Here is a 20098-nt window from a genome sequence, read left to right as displayed (position 1 = left end):
TATCAATCACTCCTGCTGTGGACCACCTGGAGGTCCAAGACGCTCTCATTACATACACGTGCAGTTCAACTCTTTGAGTGATAATGCAGAATGTTTGAAGTTAATAACTCATCTCCTGCTACATTAGGCCATGAACTTATCAATCACCCCTGCTGTGGACCACTTCTACAAAGAAGGGATCCGTATGCTCCATGACTGTTGGACTAAGTGTGTACATGTAGGAGGGGTCTATGTTGAAAAATAAATGTGCTAGATTTTCTAAAATTGACTCCTTCTACCTTAGGCCATGGACTTATCAATCACCACTTGTACAATTCGGAATGAAAATGATGGATATAGTGTTGTATTGATCATCCTGTCAAATTGTCTGTGCATAAAAGATTCTATAATGTACTTTTTTGTGACAATGTTATAATATTTATAATTCAGAGTAAAAAAGCAACACTTGATGTCATTGCCCTTGACTGGTGGTGATAAGAATTAATTAGGAGCTTTATCCTTAATTGCTGGTTATGGACTCATGCTGAACAATGTTCGCAGAAAGAATGGAGCTGTTTTAACTAATGCTTCTTCAACTTCTTCTTCTTCTTCATCTTCTGCCCTTCGCCTTTGCTGGGGCAAAGGCTGCTAAGAGCAGCTCGCCAGAGTCCTCTCTCCTGAATCAGTCTTTTAATTTGTCCCCAGGTGTAGCCCATCATCTAAGATCCTTTCTCTCCCATGAATGAGGTCTTTGGAGTTTTTGTTGGTGTTTCTGTAGCGCTGGGTTTTTACAGGTTGCCAGTACAATACCCAACCCTCCTCCTTTTGCAGCCGGACTTGGGATCGTCCATGACAGAGTTTTAGCTAATGCTCTCAGGTTGATAGATTCTTGATTGGTCAGGGCATGAGGGAATGTGGGGAGAAGGCAGGAGATTGGGGCTAAGAGGAAAGTTGGATCAACCGTGATGAAATAGTGGAGCACACTCGATGGGCCAAATGGCCAAATTCTGCTCCTATATCTTTTGGTCTTATGGATGAATTCACAATCTCTGATTGCAAATTCCCAGATTTAATTGAAACACAAACTCTTGTTAACAGGGAAAATAGCCCCAGAAACCCATAACTGAAACTGAAATATAATAACATGAAGAAGATAAATAGAAAGAAAAATATTTTTCCCATTCTTGAAGCACTGACCTGCTCACCAGTGAAATGAGAGCCTTTCGAAGTTATTACCAAGCTATTTTGCTGATGTTTATGAAGCCAGAATTTGATCCAAAGAGTAATATAAAAAGTTAATGAAAGAACAAAGTATGGATTTTCATAGATGTAGGAGCAGAAAAATATCTTTAAAGCAGGGGTTCCCAACTGGAGTCCATGGACCCCTTGGTTGATGGTAGGGGTCCATAGCATAAAAAAGGTTGGGGACCCCTGCTTTAAAGTAAAAAGCAAATAAGCATAACTGATCAGCAAGCTTGCCCTTATAGGCGAGGTGTTTGTGGGTTAATGTTGCCTTAGATGGGGGGAAAATTCTTCAAAGCGACATCAGATGATATAATAGTTCTGTGTCACATAAGGCCATGATTTTACATTTCTGATTCTCGCAGCATTAGCATCATTCATGCCTGTGTCAGTATTTTCAGGGATTTGATGTAACTGAGTTTGAGTACTTGTTCAGCTTTTAGTTTTGGGTACTCCCTAACTCATGCTCCAGGGGTGAAGCAAGCACAGCTTTGTGTTGATTGATGCGCTCTCTCCTAATTCCTGTTCACAACTCGCCATGGAACTCTCATCCAAAGCAGCATTTATACAAACATGTATCATCATCAGCATCTTACCATTTTAGCAAGAGTCCCACAACCTCTGGGTGCCTCCCTTCCCCAATTACTTTCCCTTAGCCTGCTTTGATCCCAAATGCCAATTTGTGATATCCATAGTGTAGAGGAAAAGATTAGCTTTAAGCAGAAAATAATACTGGGGCGGGGGGATGAGGGGTGTGAGTGTAGACCAAAACTTGTCTTTTCTCCATAAAGCAACTGCACTCAATTGTAGAGGGCAGTTTATGTCTGGAAAAGTATGAAGTGGGGATTCAACTGTGGTGCCTTCACATCACCAGATATTTTCACTGCAGATTTACAAGATACTTTGTTGATGCAATTTGGGGTGTAGAATAATGAGATACAACACAGCCCAATAGACTCCAGAGCTTTCAATATTGAATAGACGGGAGTGAAAATAATTTGCAGAGAAAGGACCAGGTATGGAACCAAATGAAATGTGTTAGGAATTGAAAGAACAAGAAGGGCTGAATGGCCTTTCATACCCAACAATTGTGAGACTGTTTCAGATTGAGGCACATGGGATCTGCAGTAACCTGGTAGATTGGATTCAGAATTGGCTTGGCATAGAAGACAAAGGGTAGTGGTGGAGGGGAGTTATTCTTAAAGGAGGTCTGTGACCAATGATTTTCCACAGGGCTCAGTGCTGGGCCTCTGTTGTGTTCGATATCTACAGAAATTATTCGGGAGAAAATGTTGATAAGTTTGTCAAGAACACAAAATTTGGCAGAATTGTGGAGAGTGAGCAAGGTAGTCTAAGGATAAAGCTGGATGGAGACCGGTTGGAAATACTGGCAAAGAAATAGCAGATGGAGTTTCGTCCAGTTTGGGAGACTGCAGCTTAGGAGGTTAAATGTAAGTGTAAGTGTACAGGAAATGGCCAGATTAAGAGCTTTGATGTACAGAGGGGATCTTGGGGTACAAGTCCATAGTTCTTTGAAAGTAGAAAGGGTGGTTAAAAAAGACCCCAAGTGCCTTCATAATTTGGGACACTGAGTATGTAAGTCAGAAAATTACTGTATTTGGCGGCTGCAGAAAGCTTTGATTTGCTATATTTGCAGCTTTATCTCTTTTATTTTCAAATACAGCGCGGAACAGGCCCAACCCAGCAACCCACCTATTTAACCCTAGCCTAATTGCAGGACAATTTACAATGACAAATTAGTCAATATGTCTTTGGAGGATATGGGAGCAGCCAGAGGAAAACCACACTTATCATGGAGTAAAAGCTCCTTACAAATGGCGTTGGAATTGAACTCTGAACCATGACACCCCGAGCTGTGAAAGCATCATGCTCACCACTATGGTACCAAGGCGCCTGCCTAACCTGGTCACCATATAGCAGAAAGGTTGTGGAGAGGCTGAAAAAGTTATTCAACAGGTTGCTGGCCTGGAATTGAGAGTGTTAGCTATATGGAGAGCTTGGGGAAGCATGGACTACCACAGAGGCTATGGGATAGCTTAATAGAACTATATTACAATCATGAAAGACATAGATAAGGCAGATAGTCATTGTCTTTTTTTCCATATTAGAAATATCAGGTACTAGAGGGCATAACTCTTAAGGAGAGAGGAGGAAAAGTTTAAGAGAGATATAAGAGATTACTTTTGTTTACACTGAGAATGGTAGATGCCTGAACACAGTGGTGGAAGCAGATAGATTAAGAGACATTTGGACAGGCATGTGAACAGGCAAGGAATGAAAGGATCTACACTGTGTGCAGTTTCAATTGGCATCATGGTCATCACACGTACTATATCACGGGCCAAAGGGCCTGTTATTGCCCCGTTCTGTTCTGTGTTTCCACTGAGTTCAGCTGAGAAAATTCCCAGCCCACGTGGTCTGCCCTTATTTTCAGTCTTTCAGTGTAAAAGTGCTTGCACACACTGACAAGTGAGCACAGTATATCATCGTTTGTCAAAATTTGAGCTGGATTTTACCTCTGGGATGATAGCACTCAACAGTGTGTCAGTGATCTATGTTGCTTTGGAATTTTACCAGGAGATTGGTATGTTTTTCAAGCCTCAGATTCTCAATAGGTATTTACAGATAACTGGAACAGTTTAAATTCTTTATTCATTAGAGGTTCAGTGTGCTGTCTCAGTGGTTGTGCGATCTAAGCATTCTTAGTAACTTTTTGGACTTGTTCTTCAATGAACCTCCATGTTTTCTCCCTGAAGAGATCCAAGTATTGAATGACCCTTTCCTTCTACAGTAGCTGCAGCTGCACATCAATATCGATATCACAGTTAGATTTCTTTTGCTTTACTCCAGTGAATTTTAAATCCTTTATCTCGAGCTTATACATTACCAATACTGATCATTCTTTTTGCAACTAAAGACAAAGCAACAGGAAATTTTATTTTCCACATGCGGAGTTAGGTCCTATAATAAGATTTGAACATACATTCTTCTGAGCCACTTATTAATTCTGTACAGGAAGATAACGTGGGAAAATCCCGGACAGAATTATGTTATTTTACACAGGATAGGGACGTAGCTTACAATGCAACAGCATATTGTCCAATCTGCACAGCCTTTAAACTGAGGGAGCAATTAAGATCCAACCACATAGAAACATTGCCTCTGTCAAGAATTCCAGATTTCCTTCTCTGAAATATATCTGTGAACCAGATGAGTTTTTGTGGTTATTACTAGATTTGTTTAATTACTTGAACTTAAATTCTCCAACTGTTGTGGTGAGGTTTGAACTTGCATATCTCTCAGGATCAGTGGCTAGACATCAAGAAGCTCGTCCCAATTTGTTTCCATACCTTCCTCTATTTGGTCAGTTTGTTCAAAGTGATTGAAAGATGCTGAAATTTGCACTATTTGTTTTACAGCTGTTACATTTTGTTTTGGGTCATTATTAGAGCACAGCATTTTAAGCTCTGCTTTATTTTCTTGAGAGACAGCAGACAAGGCCTTGGCTCAACATTTCATTAAAAGGCAGCATCCTCGACAGTCCTCGAGCGGGGTCACCCAAAGATGTTTGGGTCTGACAAGTAGGGCAGGCAGTGTGTAATCTGACTCACCAGCTACGATCTATTCCCCAAGAGTTTTCTGTTGATGAGGACGATCACTCCCTCAGTAGTGCACTGGAGTTCAAGCCTGGAAAATGTACTCGAGACTCTGGAGTGGGATTTGAACCAATGATCTTCTCACTGAACATCTGCCTGAAGCCACTTTGATCCCTTCCTATCCCACATCTAGACTTTAAATATGTCACTGTTACCTGGAGGCTGTTCAGCATCTAATCACAATGGACCAAGCTTCATATTGCCCCCAAGTCGTTAGGAAAACATTGCCCTTATCAACAGAAAACCCTTGGGGGAATAGGTCTTAGCTGGTGGGTTAGACTACATACTGTCCACAACAACCTCAGATCCAAACATCTTTGAGTGACCCCGCTCGATGCTCATGAAGCAACATGCACAGGAAGCTGTCAAAACTGCCCAGTGCATCACTGGCACCAGCCTACCTGCTATCAAGGACATAGAGTATGTACAAAAAGACTCTGGAGAAAAGACGAGCAATATCATAAAGGATATGACCCACTCTGCTCCTGGAGTGTCTGCCCCACTCCCATCAGGGAGGAGGCTACGTAGCATCCACGCCAGGACCAGCAGACGCCAAAACAGTTGCTTTCCCCAAGCAGTAAGGCTGATCAACACCTCCACTCAATAACCCATCCCACCAGCACTAATTTTATAATTTCCTGTCAGGCCCCCTATGTACAGTCAGTCTTCTGCCTAGCTTCACTTTATTTACATTCATTCAATCATTGTATATAAGTTGTCTTTTTTATTTATATTTACAGTGGATTCTCGTTAATGGAGAAACATCAGGATCAGTCCATTTTGGCCCAATTAAGTGGGGTGCCCAAATTAGCTGAAGTTTCATGGAAATAGTTAAAAAGATGTAAAAAAAAAGACAAACTACCATTGAACTGAGTAACAGATTATATATTTAAATGAAATACAGAACAAGTTAGAACACTACTAATGCTACTAGAGTACTATAAAACTGCATATTAGCTTCTAATAGTTATCGATGGAGGAATTCATCTGACTCATTCTGTTGATTGACTGAAAAGGAACAGAATCAGTTCAGAAACCTAGTGTAGGTAATGAACAGCCTTAATGCAATGCTATTGATGATTGTATCTTCCAAACCTTCATTTTCATTGTAACATTCATGATGATGTTGATACCTTCAAATTCTTCGTAGTTCCTCACTTGTTGAAGTAGTGAAGTCATTTCATTTTCACTCCTGGCAGTTTATGACACCTCTAAGCCTGAATGCTCGAAATCACGGTGAGCAAATCAGTTCTGAATAGTTGTACTGCTTGTTTCTTGCCAAATTTCAGTGACAAAAGTCACTGCTTCTTAACATAAACATACTCAACTGACGTTATTTAAAAACTGTTTGCTCGCTTATTAATCTCCTCCACAATTAAGCAGCATAGTGTCCCAATTAAATAAAGGGAATCCCAGCTATTTTCCTGAATAGTTTTTGTATTTTAAGAGTTGCCCTAAATAAGTGGTTGTCCCGATTAACCAATGGCCCAATTAACCAGAACCCACCGTATTATTTTTTTACTAATGTGTTCTTTATCTTTTTGAATGTTTTATGCTGCATTTTATTCTCCTTTACACTTGTGTACTGGAAATTACATTAAACAATCTTGAATCTTGAATGCACAAATGCTGGTGGTACTCAACAAGTCAGGAGGCATCTTTGGAGGGCAATAAACATTCAAAGTTTTGGGCCAAAACCATTCATTAGGACTGGAAAGGAAGGGGGCAGAACCTAGAATGAGAAGGTGGGGAGAATGAAAGGAGTACAAGCTGGCAGATGATAGGTGGAACCAGGTGAAGGGGGAAGTGGGTGGGTGGGGAACAGGGGGCCTAAAGTAAGAAGCTGGATGGTGATAGGTGGAAGAGGTAAGGGGTTGAATAAGAAGTAATCTGTTAGGAGAGGAGAATAGAGAACGGGAGAAAAGGAAGGAGGAGGGGCACTGGAGTGAGGTAACAGGCAGATGAGGAGAAGAGAAGGGTTGAGAGAGGAACCAGAATGAGGAATGGGAAAAGAGAGAAGAAGTAGGGGGCGATATTACCAGACATTAGAGAAATCAGTGTTCATGCTGTCTGATTGTAGGCTAGTCAGATGGGTTTAGTCCTCCAACCTGAGAGTAGCCTCAGAGGAGGCCATGGATAGACATGTCAGAATGGGATTGGGAAATTGAATTGAAGTGGGTGGCCGCTGGTAAACCCTGCCTTTGGCGGTGGGCGGACTAAAGGTGTTTGATGAAGTGGCACCCTAATCTGCATTGGTTCTCAGGAGACGATGCCGGGAGCATCGTACCCTCATGGAACCTGGATGGAGTGGGTGCTCAGAACAAAGCAATACATTCTGCTGTTATGCTCATAATGGCTAATAGCAGAGGACACACGATTAAGGTGAGTGGAGAATAGGTTAGTGGAGATGTCAGATGTAGAGCTTTTACACAGAGAATGGTAAATGCCTGGAAGGCACTGCCAGAATTGCTAAGAGAGGCTGATAAGGTTTGGGACATTTAAGAGACTTTAAGGTAGGCACATGGATAAAAGAAAATGGAAAGCTATGGGCTGTGTAGGAGGGAAGGGTTAGATTAATCACACAGTCAGTAAAAAGGTCAGCACAGCATCGTAGGTCAAAGGGCCTGTCCTGTGCTGTACTGTTCTATGTTCTTTCTTCTAATTGCAAGCTTGGCAGCAGAGCATGGGGTGCGATTTACAGTTTTACCAGTAATTATGCACCATAATTGACGATCTACACTCCATTATCTCCGCTGCAGTGGGCTTGGCTGGTCAGCTGATCATAAAACATGGTCATTTTTCTCTCCAAATGGAAGTGTTCACTTTAATGCTCTGCTGAGCACAACCTGCAGTTGTCTCAGATCTCTAGAGCCTCATCTTCTGGAATTTTTGTCATGTTTGACATTTACAAAATAGCTCGGCATTAGCATAAGAACATCATTTAGTTGTCCAGGAACATGACCCAGCTGAACTTTCTTCTAACAAGTAAACATCAGACATCTAACCAATTATTATTTCTAAAGAGTCTCTGTCACACGTCGGCCCTATTTGCATTTTGAAAATGTTGCCTTGCCGTGTCTTCTTTGACATGTTCCGCTGCATTGGCATCTGCGTTTCTGATTATGCTACGTGGCAAAACAAATCGCCCTGCATTTATAGAAATTAGATCTTATTATGTATGTGTTTTATCTACCTCATGAAGTCATACAGCATAGAAACGGATCTTTCAGCCTATCAAGCCACCCAATTAAAACATCCCTGAAGAAGATGGCAGAGTTTGCCGTTGAAGCAACGATTATAATCGATACCTGGAAGCCCAAGAGGAGTTTATTTGCAACTCTACCCTATTTCCATTTTTTTCTTCCCACATTTACCTGTTGGTGTGAAACTGTGCCACCCAGCAATCCCCCCACCCCCCACCCAGTTTGATCCTAGCCTAATTGCAGGAACAGTTTGCAATGACCAATTGACCTCTTTGGACTGTGGGTGGAAACCCACGCTGTCACGTGGAGAACACATAAACTCCTTGCAGACAACGGCAGGAATTGCAGCTGGGGCGCTGGTGCTGTGAAGCGTTGTGCTAACCTCTACGCTACTGCGCTGCCCACAAAGAGTGGATGCTCCCTATAGTGGGGGAGACCGGGAATAAAGGGCACAGCCTCAGAATACAAGGACGTCCATTTAGAGCAGAGGTGAGGAGGAATTTCTTTAGCTAAAGGGTGTTGAATCTGTGGAATTCTTTGCCAAAGACGGCTGTGGGGGCCAAGTCACTGGATATATTTAAAGTGGGAGTTGATATGTTCTTGATTAGTATGAGTGTGAAAGGTCATAGGTAAAAGGCAGGAGAATAAGGTTGAGAGGGATAATAAATCAGTCATGATAGTATGGTGGAACAGGTAGTATGGCTGAATGGCCTAATCTGTTCCTATGTCTATGGTCTTAGTTAATCAACTCCCTCTGCACCACCCGCCCCAGGTTCTACCCCTCTCTTTCGCAGTAGGGGCAGTTTACAGCACCCAGTTCCATGCACAACTTTGGGTCATGGGATGGTGGGGTATGGGGTCATAGGGAGAACCTGTAAACTCCTCACAGACAGCAACTGCGATCAGAATTGAATGTTCCTTGAGCAGTGAAGCCACAGCTCAGCTAAGTGTGCTACTGTGCTGCCCTGTCAAGTTAACCCAGTGTAGATTGCTCAAGCAATCACTTCTGGGTGAAGTGGCTCCTGCTGGGAAATTGGAATGGGCATGTAATCTTCATGCCTAGGATTGGACGTGTTCATAATTACATCACAGATTCCACAAGGTCGTTCTCTACACGTACTGGAATGAATTTGAGCTTGTATATCCAAATGGTGACTGTCATGGAACAATTTCAATTCAACAAGTGACACGTTGTATTTATGGAGACAAGTCTTCAACCAGAACGCAAAGTATGTTTCTCTTTACAGAGAAGTTGTTTGATTTGCTCACTGCTTTCAGATTTTATTTCAGCATTCCAACATCTGTAGTCGTTCTTGAAAAAAATGTACTTTATGTTTTGCTGCTTTTTCCCATTATTTAAAGGTAAGTTCTACTGCCGTGAGGAATTTGGAATGGGTAGCTTCCGAGCTGACTGAAAGGTCTGCTTCAACTAAAGGTGAATGATGCCTCCAGCACTCTGCTACTGCAGTGCGCCCCAAGTTGTGCCTCAGTGGTGACACCACAGGCTAACAGTGCAGGGTCAGTCAGTAATTTGGGGGCAGGAGGCAAAGACATGCCATTTGCAAAGATCCTGCTCCCAGAGATCCCACATCCGACCTGGACATTATTGTTGAGCAATTTAATCTCATCTTCAGGCTTTCCAAGGGGTATACCAAATGCATCCAGAAAGCGTTCAGCAATACTTATATTCTTGGGTTTCAATTCAGGGGTTTGCCTTGGTTCTCAAATTGCTTGCTGCAGGATCTTTTCTACTGACAACAGCAGATGTCTTACTATCTGCAGGCATCAGGGGGAAGCCCTGCAAGCTACATCTAAAAGAAATGCATTCATTTTCTTCAGTTTCAAAGAGAACTTTATTGCTATTACATGCGGTCTTTGTACTCATTTGAGAGTTCCTACTAATGACCTAAAACATTTGTCAAGTGAAAGGGTCTCCACTCTTCAAATAGGCTGTTGGTTGTGGATCGTCAGAAGGTTTTTAAGACACGGAATGCCATTCATCTTCAGGAAGATTGGGAGGAAGGAATGGAAGAGCCAGGAAGAAATGGAGGGCTACGCAAGAGGGAAGCGCAAGATTCATCTTGGAGTAGGTTAAAAGGCCCGCACAACAATGTGGGCTGAAAGAGCTGTACTGTGCTGTACTGTTCTATGTTCAATATTCTATGCACTAAAACTGAACTGCCATACATTTCCACGTTCAGCAGGATTGCTTCTAGGACACAAGAGCTACCGTGGCTCCTGACTATAGTCTGGAGCCTAATCTCAGCTGCTATAGGCTGCCATAATAGAGCCGCACAAGCTGCCACAGTTACTATGGAAAACATCACTGCTCTTCTGAAGATTGTTTGCATGGTGCCTGAATCAAGCAAGCTGGTTTGCTGATCCTTGGATGAACACTTGAATCACCAAAGCACAGAAGATCACATGATAGTCGGATTAGATTCTGTGGACTGAAGAACCAGTTTCCATTCTGACGTTTTCACTCATTTCAAATGCTCTGAAAGGAAACTGTTGCACTCAAACCTCTGTGGTCTGACTTCAGTCAAGCATTTTTTAAAGCAGCAACTACGACGTAGTTTGTTAAAGCCTCTCTCCACCTGTGTACCAGCTTTATGATCAAAATCAGGGGATCCCAATCTGGGATCTATGGATCTCTTGCTTAATGGTATTAGTCCACAATACAAAAAAGGTTGGGAACCCCTGATCTCCACAATCGTCTCTCTGCTCTCCAGGGTGCCAGAGCCTTTTGCTGTTCCATTGTTTGGTCAATTTAAACGCCGGCCCAGACCAAAAAGACAGGGCTTCAGGATCCAAGGCAAGAGTCTATTTTGCCCACTCTCTGCAAAGGTCACTCCTCTCTCCATAGCACTGAGGCTATGAAGACTGCGTGGCTGCCATGCTCCGTGCTTGCTAATATGATGAACTGATAAGTGAGGCTTTAGGCCTACTCCGGGCTGCGGATCTGAGGACGCAATTTGGATCGAAATGTTGTTATTCACTTTTTTTCCTTTCTCTTGTACATCAGCAATTGGTCTTTTTATTTCTCTAATTTGGCTCTTTCAGGTTTCTGGCTTTGTGGCTACCTGTAGGCAAACACATCTCAGGTTGTATAATTTATACATTCTTTGATAATAAATGTACTTTGTATCTTGAATCTAAATCTTTGACTTATGTTCAAAGTTGCTAGCTAACAGGTAACACACCCCCAATTACCTGGGGGTGCAACTGGATGACAGACCTGAGCGGAGCACCAACACAGAGGCTGTGTACAAGAAGGGGCAGAGTTGCCTCTATTCCTGAGGAGACTAAGGTCCTCTGGAATATGTAGGCCTCTCCTTCACGTGTTCTATCAGTCTGTTGTCGCCAGTACAATCTTCTACGCGGTGGTGTGCAAGGGCAATGGCATTAACAAGGGTGATGCCAATAGGCTCAATAAAATGATCAGAAAGGCTGGCTCTCTTAAAGGAGTCACATTGGAGGCTGTGGTAGAACAAAGGACCCTACGGAAAATCCTGGCAATTCTGAAAAATGTTTCTGATCCTCTGCATGCCGAGTTGGCTGAACAGAGGAGCACTTTTAGTAGTAGAATAAGACAACTGTGCTGCTATATGAGGTCATTCTTCCCTTCGGTCATTAGGCTTTATGGTGAGTCAACCTATAGCTGGGGAAGTGATGGTCCCCTCCTGATAGACTGAGGTAACTTATTTTTTATTCTTTCTTACTTTTCTTCTAATATTTTTGTATACCTTTGCTCTTGTAATGCTACTGCGACACTAATTTCCTTTGGGATCAATCTCTCTATCTATCTCTATTCTCTTGCTCGTCAGTAGGAGGGGCCAATGCTTAACTGAGAAGGACTCTGTAATAGAGAGAGCCATTCTACAGAAAGAGAACAGTGGTTACCCCAGAAAGAAGTGCTGTCTTGCTTGTCAGGTGGTTGCTGCCAAACAGGAACTAAGCTGGCATTGATTCCTTGTTCTTCTTTTGCAGCAGGGATGTGTAATTTGGAGAGATGGGGATTTGGAGTGGAGTGATAATGAAAATGAATTCTGAATAAAACAACCAGTGAGCACAAAATTGTTTGTTTGTCAAGCCTCCCAGGTGCACTCTGCCCATGATAAATTTGCGAGCTTTGCCACTAGTGCTGAGTAGCAGATCCCGAGAATGATGTTGATTAACTGAAGTGAATACCTGAGACAGAACCTTGGTAAAGTGCCCGGGCCATGGACTTAAGGAACATTGTCGCTTGCAAGCCAAGTGATATTTTTTTTTCACTTTTGCCTGTGCTAATTGATAACACAGCATTAATAACGATTGTCATGACAGAACTGACAGCTCTTAATCTTCATAATTTTTTCCTCGTTTAAGGATTTCCAGTATTTCTCTGAGTTTAATTTTCCTTAGGGTGCAATAAAAATATGGTAAAGATATATAACATACAGAAAAAAAAACCTCTTATGCTGCATTTTTAGACAGTAGTGCATCTATGCCAGATCCATAATGCATTACCTGTAGCTAAGAAGTCTCTTTATTTGTGGTTCCAAACTCAGTGGGCTAATGCAAGGATCCTGTTTCTTGGAAGCAGCGCAGTATGCAGTAATAGTCTGAAAACTTGCTCTATGACTCGCCTGCTATCAGCCAGGAAGCATACGAACTCAGCAGGAGGCTTGAGATAAAGGCTAATTTATGGAGAATTATGCATGCATAATCACACAAAAGCCCCAGAAGGGGTGAACATGACTATGCATCTTCACTTCTGTGTGCTTCATCTTCATTTCTTGTTTTGATTATAGCATTCTGAATATTTTGCAAGTTTTGCTTCCTGCTTCGCTCAAAGCTTTCTAAGCCACATGTTGTGCTTTGTATGAAATCCTGTCAGATTTAATATGGGACATGAAAGTAAGCCAGTAACCGTATGTTAGTTATTCATAAGCTCCAAATATGCACACAGACTGTTGCACAACAAAAAAAATCCTGGTATGTCATTTAGCATTAAATTAATTTGACCCTTTTGTGCTTGATACTAAATCTTTTCATCAGATGCCGCATTTATCTGTCATCAACATGCAAATGACTTGGCTGAAGATCATTTGGCAATGTGCCACATTGTGTTTTTTTCCCCAGGCACAGGGATGTTTCTGTTTGTGGTTTATCCTACATTCACTGCCCACAATGTGGTCTCGGTGGCCCGGGGAGACCAAATACAGATTGAGTGACCATTTAGTAGAGCACCCCTTTTTAATTAGCAAGACGGTCCCCAGACTTCCATCCACCTGACTCTTTTTATCCCTCCCTCTGCCTTCCCTATCAGTAGGACCCTACGCTATTCCAATGAACTTCAAGAAGATTAGAGGAAAGCACTTTATTGTTTTACTGCACATATTACAGATTCAATTCTCAGTTCAAACATTTCAGCTAATGCCTCTGCAGGTTCCACCCTCTTTACATCCATCTTTTGTTTTTGCTTAATTTGGCCATTTTCTACTTCACTCTATCAGCCTTTCTGTAATGAACCTCTCCTTCTTTAACACAAATGCACACATTATCTTTCACTCTTGACTCTTCTCCCCCCCCACCCAGATTCCCCACGTCTATCTATGTATAAAAGCTATCTTCTGAATTCATATTTTCTATATTATTGTGTTCTTTATTTCATTGTGTTTATTTTTAGCTTCATCAGATCCGGAGTAACAATTATTTTGTTGCCCTTTACACTTGTGTACTGGAAATGACAGTAAAAAATCTTGCCTTAAAACTTGCTAGACAGCAGAGTGGTGCAGCAAATTGGGCCATCACCTCGTGGCACCAGAGACCCTGACTCCCTCCTGACCTTGGAAGCTGTCTATGTAGAGATCGTATGTTCTCCCTGTGACTGTGTGGGATCCCTCATGTTGATTGTAGGTTCTCCCTGTGTCTGTGCGAGATTCCTCATGTAGAGATTGTATGTTCTCCCTGCGACTGTATGGGATTCCTCTGAGTGTTCTGGCTGCTTCCCATATCCCAAAGATGCATGGGTTGGTAGGTTGATTTTCCATACTGGGTAGTTGAGTGGTAGGATTGGGGGAAATGATAAGAACGTGGGCAAAAATAGAAATACTGTAGGGTCAGTATAAATGGTTGGCACTGTTTTGGTGGACCAAATGGTCTTACTTCATGAGGTGTTGCTCATTGACACAATTAAGATTTCTTTCAGGAAGCGTATATACCATTTGGAAAGCAGATAAGTGACATTTCTTCCCTTTTGGTTAAATCAGAGCTAACTGTACTTCAGTATGAATCATAGAACCCTAACCCTAATGCGGACAGCACAGAAACAGGCACCTCCCCCCATCATATCCACTCTGACATCAGCACTATCTATAGTATACTCATCACATTTACCAGCACTTGATCTGCAGCCTTCAATGCTCTGGTGATGATGAGCTGCACATCAAGGTACCCTCAAGACTCACCAGTAAGCGTCAAGACGTTAGCCTCACTACCACCTTGTGCACTTGGATCCTCGATTTCCTTACTTGCAGACCCTAGTCAGTCCAGATTGGCTACATCATCTCCTCCACAATCTCCATCAGCACAGATCACAGATCAAGGCTGTGATCTTAGCATTCTGCTGTACACGCTTAACACTTATGACTGCGTGGCTGAGCACAGATCCAATGCCATGTTCAAGTTTGTTGATGACACCAGTGTCATAGGCCGAAACAAAGGTGGTAATGAATCAGCATATAGGAGGGAGATTGAAAACCTCTTACTCAATGTCAGCAAGACCAAGGAGTTGATTATTGACTTCAAGAGGAGGAAACTAGAGGTCCATGAGTCAGTCCTCAATATAGGTGGAGAGGGTCAGCAACTTTTAAACTCATTGGTGTTATCATTTTGGAGGATATGTCCTGGGAACAGTACGTAAATACAATTATGAAGAAAGCACGGCAGTGACTCTACTCCCTTAGGAATTTGCAAAGATTCAGCATGACATCTAAAATTTTGACAAACTTCTATAAATGTGTGGTGGAGATTGTATTGACTGGCTGCATCACAGCCTGGTATGGAAACACCCAATGCCCTTGAATGGAAAATCCTACAAAAAAATAGTGAATACAGCCCAGTCCATCATGGATAAAGCCCCCCCCCCGTCACTGAGCACATCTATGCAGAGCATTGTCACAGGAAAGCAGCTTCTGTTATCAGTGACCCCCACCACCTAGACTCTCTCTACTTGCTGCTGCCATCAGGAAGAAGATACAGGAGCCTTGGAACTCAAATCACCAGATTCAGGAGTAGTTATTACCCCTCAACCATCAGGGTCTTGAACCAAAGGGGGATAACTTCACCTGCTCCATCATTGAAATGGTCCCACAACCTATAGACTCACTTTTAAATACTCTTCATCTTGTGTTCTCAGTATTTATTGTTTATTGATTTATTTTTTTATAATTATTATCATTATTTCTTTCTTTTTGTATTTGCAGTTTTTTTGTCTTTTGCGCACTGGTTCAACACCCAGTTGGTGCGGTCTTTCACTGATTCTATTATGGGTTTATTGAGTATGCCCACAAGAAAATGAATCTCAGGGTTGTATATGGTGACATGTATGTACTTTGATAATAAGTTTACTTTGAACTTTTTGAACTTTTGAACTATCTAATACTGTGAGACTACCTTTGTCTAGCACCTTCCTAGGCCATATTTTCAAGTTTCCAGCAATCTCTGAGTGGAAAAAATTCTTTTGGATTATGAAGACACGTAGTCCCCTTTTATTGTCATTCAGTAATGCATGCATTAAGAAATGATACATTATTTCCTCCGGTGTGATGTCACAAAACACAGGACAAACCAAGACTGAAAAAACTGACAAAACCACATAATTATACATATAGTTACAACAGTGCACAGTACCATAACTTGATGAAGAACGTCCGTGAGCACAGTAAAGTTCAAAGTTTCTCAAATGTCCCACATCTCACGCAGTCGGGAGAGGGAAGAAAAACTCTCCCTGCCATGCCGACCACAATCCGACCCTGAGTCATCCGAAAACTTCGAGCTCTGATCGGCTCTCTGACACCGAGTACTGAGCGCCATCTCTGTCCGAGCGATTCACCTCTTTCTCAGTCGCCAAAAGCAGGCAAGGCCGGGGATTTTGAGGCCTACCCTCCAAAAGATTCCCGACCACACAGTAACAACAGCAGCGGATGGGCGTTTCAGAAATTTCTCCAGATGATCCTCTGCGATTTCACGTCCATCCTCCATCAAATCAGAATTGTCCACGGCCCCTATTTAACAGATACGACATCATTTTTCATCAGAGAGCTGCGCATGCGCGGCGCGCTGCCATCTTCTCCTCCCGCCTGATTCTGATCCCTTCTGAACCTCTTATCCCTTACTTTAAATCTGTGCTCCCTAACTCGAAATGCATCAGCTATGACAAAGTATATCCTGCCCCTCATTATTTATTTTACTTGATTTGAAGATGCACTATGGAATAGGCCTGTCTGGCCTAATGAGCCACACCAATAGCAACCCATCTATTTAACGAGCCAATCACCAATTTATCAGTATGCCTTTGGAATATGAGAGGAAATCAGGGCACCCGGAGGAACCCACGCACTGATGGGGAGGGCATACAAACTTCTTGCAGATGGCATCAAAATTGAACTCTGAACTCCGACGTTCTGAGCTGCAATAGCGTTGCACTATCTACTATGCTACCATGAGCCTACAAGGCACTCCCACTCAGCTCCAGGTGAAGAAAGCCAGTCTACAGTTCATATAATACCAGATATGTTGATATAAACTCAAGACTGCTAATCATCTTGAGAGAATTGAGGGGGAAATGGGGGGAAAAAATTGAGCATTTTTGTTTGCTGTTGGTGTCACACATGCATGAGAAGAGTTGTCATCACCTTTACCCTGGCGGAAAGTCCAGGTACAAGAATTCCAGGTACTGTTTGATCCAAGCTGCCTTGCTTTGAAGCATTGCCAGACCCTGAACTTTCTCTTTGTCTTCTGTTTCATCAGCAATGCACCTCCTCGGCCTGAATTGGCAGCTGCAGCAGATTGATAACTATACATTTGAAAATGGCAAAGTGAAGACCGAGACCTCACCTACCAATGTCTTGACTGCGACTTCAGGTGACGGCGGTAAGAAATTTGTATTTCATCAACAACACAAAGGATAACCCAAGTTAGCAGCACAGAGGCACTGGAAGTGGAACTGGTTTATTATTCTCACATGTACTGAAGTACAGTGAAAAACTTGTATTACATACTATTCATGTAGGTCAAATCATTATCAGAATCAAGATTAGTATCACTGGCATATGTTGTGAAATTTCTTGTTTTGCAGCAGCAGTGCATTGCAATGCATAATAATAAAAAAACTACCAATTACAATAAGTATCTATATTAAAAATATTAAATAAATAGTACAAAAAGAGAGCAAAGTAGTTCTTGGGTTCACTGTCCATTCAAAAATCTGATGGTGGAGGGGAAGAAGATGTTCCTGAAAAGTTGAGTGTGTACCTTCGAGCTCCTGTATCTACTCCTTGATGGTAGCAATGAGAAGAGAGCATGTCCCGGATGATGGAGGTCCTTAATGATGGATGCCGCCCTTTAGAGGCATCACCTTTTGACACTGTCCTTGATGCTGGAGAGAATAGTGCCATGATGGAGCTGGCTGAATTTACAACTTTCTGCAGCTTTTTCCGATTCTCTGCAGTTGCCGGGTGATGCTCTCTGTGGTATATATGTAGGAATTTGCGAGTGTCATTGATGATATACCAAGTTTCCTCAAACTCCTGATGAAATATAGTCACTGACATGCCTTCTTTGTAATGGCATCAATATGTTGGGCCCAGGATAGATCCTCAGAGATGGTGACACCCAGGAACTTGAAACTGCTCACCCTTTCCACTGCTGATCCCTAAATGAGGACAGGTGAGTGTTTCCTCAACTTCCCCTTCCTGAAGTCCATAATCAACTCCTTGGTCTAACTGATGTTGAGTGCAAGGTTGTTGTTGCGACACCACTCAACCAGCTGATCTGATTCGCTCCTGTGTGCCTCCTCACACCATCTGAAATTCTGCCAACAATAGTCATGTCATCAGCAAATTTACAGATGGTGATTGAGCTGTGCCAAGTCACACAATTATGTGCGTAGAGAGAGTAGAGCAGTGGGCTAAGCACGCATCCTTGAGATGCACCAGTGTTGATTGTCAGTGAGGACGGAGATGTTATTTCTGATCCGCACGGACTGTAGTTTCCTGATGAGGAAGTCAAGGATCCAGTTGCTGAGGGAGGTACTGAGGACTAGGTTTTGGAGCTTGTTGATTAGAACTGATGGTCTGTTTGTGTTGAACACTGAGCTGTAATCAATAAACAGCAGCCTGACATATTGTCCAGGAGATGCAAGGGCAAATGGAGAGTCAGTGCTATTGTATCTGCTGTAGACCTACTGTGGCGGTAGGCAAATTGCAGTGGATCCAGGTCCATGCTTAGTCAGGAATTGATGCTAACCATGACCAACCTCTGAAAGCTCTTCATCACAGTAGTTATGAGTGCAACTCACCCTGTCTTCTTGGGCACTTTTTGAAGCAGCTAGGAACATCTGAATGGAGCAATGTGAGACTGAAGATGTCCTTGAACAGTCCTGTTGGACTGAAGATGTCTTTTCAGAGCCCTACCAGGTACACCATCAGGGTCTGCTGTTTTGTGAGAGTTCATCCTCTTGAAAGATGTTCTGATGATGGCCTTTGTGACGGAGATTACAGGGTCACCAGATGCTGCAGGGATTTCCAGAGATGTAGTTTTATTCTCCCTTTCAAAGCATACATAAAAAGCATTGAGCTCCTCTGGGAGTGAAGCACCACAGCCACTCATGATATTAGCTTTCGCTTTATAGGATGTAATGGCCTGCAAACCCTGCCAGAGCTGATGTACATCAGATTCCATCTCTAACCTCAATTGGAATTGGGTTTTTTATTTGCTCTTAAAATAGCCTTCGGTAGGTCATACTGAACTTGTTGTGTAGTTCTGGATCACTGGTCTTGAATGGCACAGATCCAGCCCTCAGCAGACTCTGAATTTCCCGGTTTATCCATGGCTTTTGATTTGGGTATGTCCATATGTTCTCAAAGGCACACACTCATCCACACAGGTCTTGATGAAGCCGGTGACAACTGTGGCATATTCATTCAGATTTGAAGATAAATCCCTGAATATTGTCTAGTCCACCAACTCAAGGCAGTCCTGTAAGTATATCTCCACTTCCCTTGACCATACCTTCTTGGTCATCACCACTGGTGCTCTGGTCTTTAGACTCTGCCTAGATGCTGGGAGTTGAAGTACAGCCAGGTGATTGGACTTTCCAAAGTGCCGGCAGGGGATGGCATGATAAATGTTCTTGATGTTGGTATATCAGTATTCAAGTGTATTGGCTCCCCTGGCTCCATGGGTAGTATGTTGGTGGTAGTTGTTCATAGACTTCTTCAAGGTGGCCTGATTCAAATACCCTGCAGTGATAGAGAAAATATCAGGGGGCGCTGTTTCGTGCTTGCTCATGACAGAGCTTAGTTCCTCCAGTGCCTACCTGAAGTTGGCCTGAGGTGGAATGATGATGGCAGAAGGACAGCATTTGTCCACTAGATGTTACAGATCGGATGAGCAGAACTGAGACAGAACTGCCACATTTGTGCACCACGATGAATTATTCATAAAGCATACCCCACCTCCTCTGCCTTTAAAACACTGAGCTATCCTGTCTTTGTGGAGAATGGTGAGGGCATCGAGCTGCACTGCTGCATCTGAAATGGTGGGGGATAGCCATGTTTCCTTGAAGCAAAGTACACAGCGTTACACAATGCTTTGAACAGAATGCAGAGTAAAGTGTAGCAGCTACAAAGAAAGTGCAGTGCAGGTAGACAATAATGTGCAAGATCATAATGAGGTAGATTGTGAGATCAAGAGTCTATCCTACATAGCAGGAAGTCATAGAGTACAAGA

At 42.6% G+C, this 20098-nt stretch overlaps 1 protein-coding gene across 11 annotated transcripts in view; it reads left to right on the top strand.

Annotated features, from left to right (window-relative positions):
- Positions 1 to 20098, top strand: part of tenm3 (teneurin transmembrane protein 3) — a 2629382-nt gene that overhangs the window by 2394218 nt on the left and 215066 nt on the right. For all 11 annotated transcript variants that reach the window (XM_063049436.1, XM_063049434.1, XM_063049437.1 and 8 more), the window contains one exon: positions 17117 to 17239. In XM_063049436.1, coding sequence (XP_062905506.1) covers positions 17117 to 17239 — 123 coding nt within the window. The remainder of the gene's footprint in view (positions 1 to 17116; positions 17240 to 20098) is intronic.

This window comes from Mobula hypostoma, chromosome 5, assembly GCF_963921235.1.
Source record: "Mobula hypostoma chromosome 5, sMobHyp1.1, whole genome shotgun sequence".
Classification (NCBI taxonomy): domain Eukaryota; kingdom Metazoa; phylum Chordata; class Chondrichthyes; order Myliobatiformes; family Myliobatidae; genus Mobula; species Mobula hypostoma.
The sequence above is the reverse complement of the archived record's forward strand: the minus strand, read 5'-3'. Positions and strand labels throughout refer to the sequence as shown.